A 12,130-nucleotide genomic window follows, 5' to 3' on the forward strand; every position below is an offset into this window, starting at 1 on the left:
ATACCACTTTGTACTATATTCTTATACTTATATAAGATTCTTATATATATAGCCTACTTATATATACAGGCCCGTTGACAGTCTTGCTGGGGCCCGGGACAAGAAAGCTTCATGTGCCCCCCCCCCCCCCCCCCCCCGCGCACGTCATTTGAATTTCCTCTGTAGCAGACAATCCTTCTGTTAGGTCATATAGTATATAATATAGCCACACATCAAAGCTGTTTCTGACAGCTGACTGGTTTATACTTGACGCGGCGCGAGGGTTCGCGTGAAAATGACGTAATCGCAGTGGCTCCGCCCGTACGGGAGGGCCTCGCGCGCTGTCGGTTCACGAGGTCGTGCACCTCTCGAAAATTTGTAACTTCGCGCGCGCTGCGCTTCGGCGCCATGAACAAAGTCATGTTTGTAGGGTTCATACACCTTTACAAGGTGGAATTCAAGCACGTGTACGTCACTTTAAAGGTCCATTTCAATATTTTCCAGCACGTTAAACTTAAATAAGTTAAATATTTATACATATACTCGAAATGATTCAAAATAATTCGCTTTTTATCACATTATTTAATGGTTGTTTATTTTCAAAACGCCCAATCTTAACGTCTTCACGAGAACTGTTCAGTCAGACAGCTATTTGTTGTGAAACGAAGTAGTTACAATTTCAAGCATTTTCAAGTACTTTAGCCTAAATTCCAGCACTTTTCAAACCTGGAACACAATGCAACTTTAAAATTCGTCAGGTAATCTGCGCTCCAGATTTCTGTATTTACTTTAAATATCCACCACTGTATTTCCCGCTGTTGGGCCAGTACCAGCCGGCTATGGTCGGTGCTGGATCAAACCATTTTCCAGTGGGAGGCGGGGGTGTATGCACTTAATGGAAAATATGCAGATAGGTAAAAAACATATATATTTGAGCCATTGAGCTTATTATGAGTACATAATTTTATATTAATGAAAGATTTCAAGATTATTTAAAAATTATAGACTTTAAATAAAAAATAAATTGCTGGGCTCTTTGATGGGCCCCCCTGGCCCTAGGGCCCGGGACAACAGACCCGGTTGTCCCCCCCTGTCGACGGGGCTGTATATATATTCTTATATTTTTATGATGCCATGTGTGTTTCACACCACTTAGATTAGACCTGGAATTAGTAAGTGTTCAATTAAAAAAATATTTAAAAACTCAATACAGTATTATAAATGTGGAGAATATAATAATATAATTGCGCCCTTGTGCTAAATGTAAAAATATAATTTTTACTCACGCATTAACTCTGTTGGCAATTTTTTGACATGCTGACTGCCTTTCTCTAGCAGCTACCCCAGTATTACATTTACGTTTAATATCTAAATATTCTGCATACGCAGTCATTAATACTTCAAGCTACAGTGGTGTGAAATACGACACTCGGCTGATTTTCTCGTTTAAGTCCATGATAAATCCTATTTATCTGTGTTCCATTAAGAATGCCTTTTATAGTTACGCGTGAACGCACTTCTGTCTGGGTCAACCAACTCAAAGTTGAGCGACCCTGATTACTTTAACTCCGATCAGCCGTTTTGGAACCGAAAACTCTGAGTGTACAAAAGGCCGGGACTCTTATTGTAGGATTTCTTGATGTTGCGTATTGTTTCCTGTTTCATCAGCCTGTATTAGAAACGAAGCGGTCTTTTCGTTGGGCACGCTCAGAGTTCAATTCTGAATCTTTCCTTTAAGTGAAGTTCATTTTAGTTATTTAGTTAATGGTGGTGGCATTTCTTCACAGTCAATGATGAGAAGTAAGTCATGCTGTTGTTTCGTGGGTATCTGTTTCGTTTACTTAAATCGCCTGTAAATCCGTATGTATGCTAAGCTAGTTAGCATATTGTTCGGATGTATTGTGTAGTCTATGTTTCCCTAACGTGCCTACAATGTTCTAAGTACAAGGTCTATATATTTCTGAGTGGCCTGTTATTAGTGTATTATCTCGTACAGCACTATCTGCCTCGATGCTGTATGAGAATACTTCGAGTGAAGTTTTCATTTGTCCTCGCGAGATAGACGTTGCATTTGCACTACCTATTTTGGCCTCTAGATGGCTCCTGAGACTGTAAATGCCTGTTTCGTGACTGAGCTGTATTTATTACTATTAGAAATCGCCAGTGATTTATGTTTATATTGGTAGTGTAATACAGGCACTTCACTGTTGACGTAATTACAGATCGTTATTTGTATTATATAGTGCCTTATTTCTTATTTCTATTTCTTGTTTCCTTTACCCTCTCAGACTGTGTGTGTGTGAAATGTCAACTCATCTCGCTTTACTGTGAATGTGAATTCACAATGTCAGTCTATGGGTATAAAGCGGTGGATATGAATCAGTGTGGATGTTAATGCTACTGGTTTCAATATTGTCAGAATACAATTCATTAACCAAGCCCATCGTCTCCTCATCATTCCTCTACCTGGCATTCTGACCGATGCCCCATGTTGGATGACGCCTAACACCTAAACGAACTAGCTATCATTATATCTCCCCAACATTGGTCCTTCGAGCCGGATAGGCATATTCAAGATGGAGTTTGGTGAAGAAACCATGCCTGTCGTGCGTCCTAAACGGCAAATACGTCAACCTCCCTGGCTTGATGACTATGAAGTGGACCGTTACATGGGCTCATCACCTCCCACAACAGGGATGCATTCAGGTCATTCAAGTCCCCTAACCTCACAGACTCGTCCTGGTAGCCGCCAAAGTGATGCTGCTCACAGTGAGATCCCTCAGCTAGCCATCAGCTGCTTCCAGAGGAGGGATCTGACCAGCGATGACCTCCTACCTGAATACCATCACCTGCAACGCTCACACCTAGGCCCCCACTCCTCAGCGGAGTTGAGAGCCATCCAAGAGGAGAACGCTAAGCTGCTCCAAACAAGGCATTACTTTGAGTCAGGCATAGCAGAGCTCAACAAGGCACGAAGCGAGATCAAAGAGCTAATAGAGGTGGCACGCTCACTGAGAACAGAGATTGGGCAGTCCAATGCCCCCGCATCGAACTACCCCATGCACCATCCCCCTCCACGCAGTACTGCAGATCCAAGTTGTTCCCTCGCGGTACAGCCTAGGGCGGAAGAGGAGGAAGAGGAAACATGGCCCGACCCTCCAGTGTGGTGCAAGCCTGAGGAGGAACTGAATGAAGGTGTATACAACCTAAAGTTTGAGGCACCAAAGCAAGGCTACAGCCAACCCTCCTATGCCTCACTAGAACCTGCGTACATGCCTTACAAACCTCCACCTCCAGTGCGGTCTCACCCCTCACCTCCCATGTCTGCGCTTCGTAGAAGGGTACCAGCCTACTACGCGCAGGCAGAGTACCCCCAACAGCTGCCTCAACCTCCTGTATCACACTCACAGCCAATCGCTCATCCTGCTCCAGCCTATTCCAGGACATGGCCCGCAGTGCCTAGCTTAGTCTACCCTCCAGCATCATCCTACAGAGTGAGACCTGCGACACCTACACCTTACCTACCACCGCGTCCCTCAGTGCCTGAAGAACATTATAGGGGTCCGAAACCCACTATCCCCAAGTTTGCTCGCCCAGATCCTAGTGACTTTGCTCGGCTACGCATAGCTCTTGGAAACCTGCTTCCATCTAATGCTACAGAACTCTTTAAGTACCAAATACTTGTAGACCACCTGAAGCTAGATGAAGCTAAGCTCATCGCCGATGCCTACCTGAACTCACCAACACCTTACTCTGACACAATGGCTGCTTTATATGATAAATTCGGCCAACCCCATCAGCTTGCCCTTAGAAGGATACGGAGTGTCCTGGGGGGTCCGGAAGTCAAGCGCGGTGACATACCCGCTTTCGAGGCGTTCTCCCTCCAGATCCAATCGCTCGTGGGCCTATTGCAGAACGTAGGACCCGAAGGGGAGATTGAACTCCACTGCGGCTCACATGTAGCCAACCTTCTTGGTAAGCTCCCTCCTGAACTACGAGCCAACTTTCGCCGATATCAGTTAAAGCACTCCAGAACCGCCCACACGTTGTACAACCTGTCAGAGTGGCTCCGCCATGAGTCATGGTGTCAAGGCACAGACGAGCTAGTCCCCGAGAAATGCAGTAAAGAGAAGCAGAACACAAAGAGTGATAGCCGTCAGGCAAAGAAGACCGTGTCAGTCCTGCATGGTGCGGGTGAGGTCCTACAGTCCACCTCCCAGTCACCTGTGCAGAAGAAACCAAAGAAGAAGGCCTACTGTGCCTACTGTGAGAGTACTGAGCACTACCTCAGTCAGTGCACTGACGTTGCCAAGCTCTCCAAGGATCAACTAAGAGAGTGGATCCAAGTCAACAAACGCTGTTGGCGCTGTGCCCGAGCCCACCAGGCAGCACAGTGCACACTCAAGAAACCCTGCAACCTCTGCCAAGGGAAGCATCTCCTCGCCCTCCACAAAATAAACATGAGGACAGACAAGGCTCGGAGAGATGTAACAGCTAAAGAATGTAGCGCCAGTCCTGCCTCTGACACACTCTACCTGGACAGACCTGGCGCAAGCAACCGTGCACTGCTGAAGGTTGTGCCTGTGCTTGTGCACTGTGGTGGAAGGACCTTCGACACCTTCGCGATCCTCGATGACGGGTCTGAGAGGACAATGCTGTTGCCCTCCGCAGCTAAGTCCCTCGCCATACGGGGAACCCCTGAAGCCCTACCACTACGCACAGTCCGTCAGGATATCCAGGTACTCCACGGACACACAGTTTCATTCCGCGTCTCTCCTGCTGCCACACCTCAGGTCAGCTACAAGATAGATGGTGCCTTCACAGCAAGCCGTCTCACCTTAGCTCAATACACCTACCCTATTGATCATCTTCAGCACAAATTCAGACACCTGCGTGGCATCCCCCTACCTGCATTCCAGGGAGCCAAGCCATGCCTCCTGATTGGCTCTGACCAGCCTCACCTAATAACCCCTGTCGAACCTGTAAGACTTGGACCGCCCGGTAGCCCGGCAGCTGTTCGTACTCGCCTGGGATGGACTCTTCAAGGCCCTGTCCAACTCATGGGGCGGCCGTCACACTCCACAGAGTGCCTGTTCATCTCTGCCACCCCACCGCCAGAAGAGCTCTTCAAGCACGTCCAACGGCTCTGGCAAGTGGACACCCTACCTCACCAGCGAGAAAAGGAAGTAACCAGGTCAAAGCAGGACAAGCAGGCAATCGCTCTGCTTGAAGCTCAGACCGTCCGTGTCAAAGTGGAAGGAGTCTACCGGTATGCTACTCCCCTGCTGCGCCATACATGTATGCCGCCACTGCATTCACCTAAAGAGTCAGTGATGCCCTTGCTGCGTAGCACAGAGAGGCGCCTCCTCAGAGACCCCCAGCAGGCAGATGCATACAAGGTAGAAATGAACAAGCTCATTGAAGCCGGTGTGGTGAAGGAGGTCAGCGAGGAGAGTTCCTCAAAGGAAAGCTGGTATATCCCTCATCACCTTGTGAGCCACAACGGGAAGAACCGCCTGGTCTTCAACTGTTCACACCAATACCAGGGACAGACGCTCAACCAATGTCTCCTGCCTGGCCCCACCCTTGGCGCCTCCCTTCTGGGCGTCCTTATGAGGTTCCGTGAACACCCTGTGGCAGTCAGTGGAGACATCAAGGGGATGTTTCACCAGGTCCGCCTCCTCCCTGATGATTGTCACCTCTTAAGATTCCTGTGGCGCGATCTGAAAGTCAGTGAGCCTCCTAAAACCTTTGAGTGGCAAGTCCTACCATTTGGTACTACCTGCAGCCCCTGCTGCGCTGTGTACGCACTCCAACGCCACATAATTGATCACACCAAGCCTGATGACAGCCTGAGGTTCTCCGTGGAGAACTGTTTTTATGTGGACAACTGCCTACAGAGTGTACGCTCAACAGATGAAGCCAAGCTGCTGGTGAACCGACTCCAGGAACTGCTGGCCTCTGCAGGCTTCCAGCTGCGACAGTGGGCCTGCAATGACCCCAGCGTACTGAGCCACCTACCTCAAGAAGCCAGATCAGAAAGCCTCGACCTGTGGCTAGCAGAGGATAAGTCCAACCCGCTGGAGTCCACCCTGGGCCTCAGCTGGAACTGGCAAACAGATACCTTCGGCTACAAACACAGACCAGTTGTATATGATGCCCCAACGCTGCGCAACATATACAGAGTCGTTGCCACACAGTATGATCCCCTGGGCTACCTGTTGCCCTACTCCACCCGGGCAAAGCTCATTATCCGGCAGCTGTGGGACAAACAGCGTAGCTGGGATGACTCCAACCTGCCAACTGACCTCCTGCAATCCTGGTCCACCTGGGAAAGTGAACTCAAGTTCCTACCCCACATCGCCTTTCCTCGTCCTTATGCGCCAGCCGAAGCCAGCCTAGAGGCTGCCGCACGAGAACTGCACATCTTCGCAGACGCCTCAGAGCAAGCTTATGGTGCGGTGGCCTACATGAGGACTGAGAATGCTGATGGCCATGTGGACCTGTCGTTCCTTCTTGCCCGCTCTCGAGTAGCGCCGAAGCGCATGCAGTCTATCCCACGCCTGGAGCTGTGTGCTGCTCTGGTTGCAGCCCAGCTAGCTCGTGTCTTTGAGCGAGAGCTCACCTTGCAAGTGTCCCGTACCGTATTATGGTCCGACTCCACTACAGTACTAACCTGGCTACACTCTGCTGCTTCCTGCCGACGCTGCTGCGGAGCGAATTTTGAAATTGTTTTTCTAAAGTGTACTAATCTGTTTACGTGCTAATCTTTAATTTTTGCCTTCCTAGATAATTTTTTACAGATAGTACTTCCACCGTCAAGACGGGCAGCTGAATATTCCGGCCGCTGATCAACTTTCTGCTTCTAAAAATCAGCTAGCGTAAGTTTGTATAAATCGGCTAGACACGGTAAGTGTTTTGATTTATTCATGGCTGGTGTTGGTTTGTTTCCTTGTTCGGAGTGTGGCATGTTTAGTCTAGACCCTTTCGCCACTGATAGTAATAGTGATAGTATTTGTGAGAGGTGCCAGTTAGTTACTTCTCTTGTGGCGAAAGTGGAAAGTTTAGAGCGCCGCGTCCACTCATTATTGAGGGATAGAGAGACAGGGACAGGGTCTGTAGTAGGTGTGGACGCGCCAGGGAGAACTAGCGCCTCCGCGACTCCGGCGATAGAGCCCTCACAGCGGGGCGAATGGGTGACGTCTCGGCGGCGTAGTCGGAGAGCGAGGGCTGCAGCTACCGCTAACGCCAGCGCTACCCCACCAGAGCACCACTCCCCGGTTCACGTGTCCAACAGGTTTGCCCCGCTCAGTGTTACACCCGCTGAGGAGACTCTGGTCATAGGAGACTCTATAGTCCGACACGTGAAAGTCGCTATTCCTGTAGGGGCACCAGCGGTTACAGTCAGCTGTTTACCGGGAGCCAGAGCGCCGGACATTAGTGGCAACCTTAGACTGTTAGCCCATAAACGATTCTCTAGGATAGTTATACATGTAGGGGCCAACGATATACGTCTGCGGCAGTCAGAGGTGACTAAGGCTAATGTTAAAGAGGTGGTTAAATTAGCCCAGACGATGTCCGATGCCGTAATCTGCTCTGGCCCCATCCCAATGCGGCGCGGTGATGAGCAATACAGCAGGCTCACGTCGCTAAACCGCTGGATGTCCAAGTGGTGCTCCGAAAATCAAGTGGGCTTTATTGATAATTGGAAAGAGTTCGAGGGCAAGCCTGGTCTTTTAGGCAGGGACGGTGTCCACCCCACCCGGGATGGCGCTGCCCTGTTATCTTGCAGCATAGCCCGTAGTCTTTTAGTTAGTGGGCAGTGTAGTACTAGGAGCTGCTGACTAACCAGAGTCGCGACCAGGCCGCAGACTAACGGGCTAAACCGTCTGTCTGCGAGCTGCTTAGAGGCGTCACCAAGATCCCATAGGATTGAGACTGTGTCTGTGCCCCGGGTTAAATTAAATCATAAGAAAATAGTCCGTCCTAAGTTTTTAACTTATATTCAAACTTCACATCCAATTATTACCTATATGACCGATCTGAAAATTGGATTAATTAATATTCGATCACTCAACTCTAAAGCAGTTTTTATGAATGAACTTATAACTGACCAGAAAATTGATATTTTATGTCTAACTGAAACGTGGATTCAATCTGGTGACTATTTATCTCTAAACGAAGCCACTCCTGTGGGATATAGTTATATACATAAACCTAGATTGTCAGGCAGAGGAGGAGGAATATGTATAATATATCGTGATTGTTTAGAAATTCATCAGAAATACTTGGATATCTTTAATTCATTTGAGATGCTGTCTATTAATGTAACTAGTCCATCTGAAAATAAAAGTTCATTTTCCCTAACAAATGTATATAGACCACCAGGGCCTTACTCAGATTTCTTAAAAGATTTCACAGATTTTACAGCAAATTTAGCAGTTAGTAGTGACAAAATAATAATGGTAGGAGACTTTAACATACATTTTGATAATGCGGAGGATCCACTGACAAGGGCTTTTACTTCTATATTGAACTCTGTTGGCATTACACAAAACGTTGTAGGACCCACACACTATCAAAATCATACCCTAGATTTAATCTTAACGTTGGGTATTGACGTAGATAATATAAATATACTCCCGCAAACCGTAGCTATCTCTGATCACTATTTAGTCAAATTTGAGATTCATCTTAACATAAATACCCGCCCGTCTCCTCGGCAGTGTATAAAGCGCTCAATAAATTCATTAACATCAACACAGTTTATTGAAGCCCTCCCTGATTTAACTGCTCTAGCCCACTCGCCATCCTATCCAGGAGAGTTAGACAGTCTAACCAACTGCATAGAGAATACCTGCAGATCAGCTCTAGATATAGTAGCTCCGCTCAAATATAAAAAGACTAGATCTAAAAAACTCGCTCCGTGGTACACTGACCAAACTAGAAACTTAAAACAAATAGCACGTAAATTAGAGCGTAAATGGCGATCTACTAAGTTGGAAGTATTCTACTGTGCCTGGAAGGATAGCATCATTGACTACAAACGGGCACTCGCTAAAGCACGCTCAGCATACCTAGACTCACTGATAGAGAAAAATAAAAACAATCCTAGATTTCTTTTTAATACTATTTCCAAACTTACAAAAAATCAAGCAGGCGCAGAACCTCAGATTCCAGTAAACCTCACTAGTAATGTATTTATAGATTTTTTTGATAATAAAATAGAGAATATTAGACAAAATATAAAACCTTTTATTAGCAATACAACTGGTATGTCATCTGGTTTGGTTGACATCGATTTAAATCGCATACTGGGAGAAAAACTTGATGCTTTTCATCCACTCCCACAATCAGAATTAGAGAAAATAATTTCTTCCTTAAATTGTGCTACCTGCACACTAGACTCTGTTCCATCAAAGTTATTAAAAGAGGTATTACCAGCGGTAACTGAACCTCTTCTAACTATAGTTAACTCATCCATTACAATAGGTCACATGCCCAAATCATGTAAATTAGCAGTTATTAAACCTCTGATTAAGAAACCAAATCTTGATCCTACTGTACTATCTAATTATAGACCCATTTCAAACACATCATTTATATCTAAGATCATAGAAAAAGCTGTTGCCCAGCAATTATGCCTATATCTGCATAGGCATCACATATTTGAAAAGTTCCAATCTGGTTTTAGGCCCCATCACAGTACTGAAACAGCATTAGTTAAAGTAACAAATGACCTCCTTGCTTCAGATCAAGGTTATGTATCGCTGTTAGTGCTTCTTGATCTTAGTGCAGCTTTCGACACAATTGATCATAGGATCTTGCTAGAAAGGTTAGAACGCTGGGTTGGAGTCTCTGGCACAGCCCTTTCATGGTTTCATTCTTACTTAACAAATCGCTATCAGTTTGTAGAGCTCAATAATATTCCATCCAAACGTACAAAAGTTAAATATGGGATCCCGCAAGGCTCCATTCTAGGACCACTATTATTTACATTATATATGCTACCATTGGGCACAGTTATAAACAAACATGGTGTCAATTTTCACTGCTATGCAGATGACACTCAACTTTACATATCAGCCAAACCTGATGACAAACTCAGTTTAAGAAAAATTGAGGCCTGTGTAAAAGATATTAAATGCTGGATGTCTCTAAACTTCCTCCAACTTAATGAGGACAAAACAGAAGTTCTTCTTCTGGGCCCTAAGGCCTCAAAACAGAAAATTCCAGATCTAATGCTTAATCTCGCAGGCTACCCCATTACACCTGGCACAGTAGCCAAAAACCTAGGCGTCATACTCGACTCTGACCTATCATTTGATAAATACATAGATAATACTACTAGGATAGCTTTTCTACATCTCCGTAACATTGCTAAATTAAGAAATGCATTATCACAGGATGATGCGGAAAAATTGGTGCACGCCTTTGTTAGCTCTAGATTAGACTACTGCAATGCACTACTGTCAGGATGTTCAAATAGGAATCTAAATAAACTTCAAATAGTTCAAAATGCCGCAGCCAGGGTTCTGACCAGAACTAGAAAATTTCAGCATATCAGTCCAGTCCTATCAGCCCTGCATTGGCTCCCAGTTAAATTCCGTATTGACTTTAAAATTCTTTTATTAACTTATAAAGCATTGCACGGGCTTGCTTCTGAGTACCTTCAGGAACTTATTTCCTATTACGAACCCCCACGCCCACTAAGATCACAGGGTGCTGGTCTTTTATTAGTTCCAAAAATTAATAAGGTAACAGCAGGGGGAAGAGCCTTTTCTTGTAAGGCCCCCCAGCTTTGGAATAATCTTCCTAAATGCGTCCGGGACTCCGACACAGTCACAATCTTTAAGTCTAGGTTGAAAACCCACTTATTTAGTTTAGCGTTTGATAATTAATATCCCCCTTAGATAAAAGTACAGATCCAGGGGTTCATAGACAAAGGGTTTTATGGTAGACTGGGGCGCTGGTGCTGTCGTCCTGTCACTGCTCGTGGTCACTCAAGTTTGTTGACAGTGCAGTGGACGGATGCCATTGTCTCAGAATACCCCCAAGCCTATGTTACCTTCTGGTTCTGCCTTTTTAGCTAGGCTGTAATAATTTAACTAAATGCCGGAGTTGCTGCCACACTCCGGAAATGTTTATAATTTTACCTGTCCTGTATATGTCCTCATACAGAGCTAATTTTCCCTGTTTCATTTCTCCACATGGCTGCCCGCCTGTTTGAGGAATAATGAGATGAGGAGACCAGCGATCCATCCTGAGCCAGCCACCTCCTGCCTAACCGGATGCATACATCATGATGGACATTATTACATATTTTTCATTTTCTTTCTCTTCTTTCTGTCAAAATTGTTGTTGTTGTTGTCATGGTGACCGGTGTCGGCCAGAGGAGGATGGGTTCCCCCCCTGAGTCTTGGTTCCTCTCAAGGTTTCTTCCTCATGCAAAAAACTAGGGAGTTTTTCCTTGCCACTGTCGCCCTTGGCTTGCTCACTGGGGGCTAGGACTCGGCACTTGTAAAGCTGCTTTGTGACAACAACTGTTGTAAAAAGCGCTATATAAATAAAATTTGATTGATTGATTGATTGATTGACTCTGAATCTTGTCGCTATAAAGTCTTTGTAGGGGCAAGAGTAGCTGAAATTCAAGAGTTAACGGAGTACTGCTCCTGGCGTTATGTCGACTCGGCGAATAACCCTGCCGATGACCTGACTAGGGGAAAATCCCTAGAAGCCCTTGTGGAGCCCAATCGTTGGTCTCAAGGACCTCCGTTCCTGCTCCAGGGCCCAGACACATGGCCAGAGCAGCCTAGTGCAGAGCCACCTGAGGACAAGACAGAGCTGCGCAAGTCTGCATTCTGTGGCGTGGCAGTCACCTCTCCCATGACTCAAGCATCTGATAAAGTATATAGCACCTGGCAAGAGCTTATGGATGTTACTGCATGTGAACTCCAACAGAACCCCAGCAGCCCCACCCCTACTGCTGAGGAGTATCGCCAGGCAGAGGTGATCATTCTTCAGCGAGCTCAACAGCAGTCATTCCCTGATGATTACCGACTACTATCTGCCGGGAAACCTGTCTTGTCTGGTAGCCGCCTCATTACCCTGGCTCCCGAGATGGACAAGTCCACAGCTCTCATTAGAGTTG

General features: G+C 46.3%; 1 protein-coding gene across 1 annotated transcript in view; it reads left to right on the forward strand.

Moving 5' to 3' along the window:
- LOC143485632 (uncharacterized) overlaps positions 1-11,572 on the forward strand; it is a 169,344-nt gene extending 157,772 nt beyond the window's left edge. Inside the window, exon 2 of the mRNA XM_076985129.1 lies at positions 6,769-11,572. Coding sequence (XP_076841244.1) covers positions 6,909-7,823 — 915 coding nt within the window. The 5' untranslated portion in view covers positions 6,769-6,908 and the 3' untranslated portion in view covers positions 7,824-11,572. The remainder of the gene's footprint in view (positions 1-6,768) is intronic.
- The last annotated feature ends 558 nt before the right edge of the window (positions 11,573-12,130 follow it).

Source organism: Brachyhypopomus gauderio, unplaced genomic scaffold, assembly GCF_052324685.1.
Source record: "Brachyhypopomus gauderio isolate BG-103 unplaced genomic scaffold, BGAUD_0.2 sc37, whole genome shotgun sequence".
Lineage (NCBI taxonomy): Eukaryota > Metazoa > Chordata > Actinopteri > Gymnotiformes > Hypopomidae > Brachyhypopomus > Brachyhypopomus gauderio.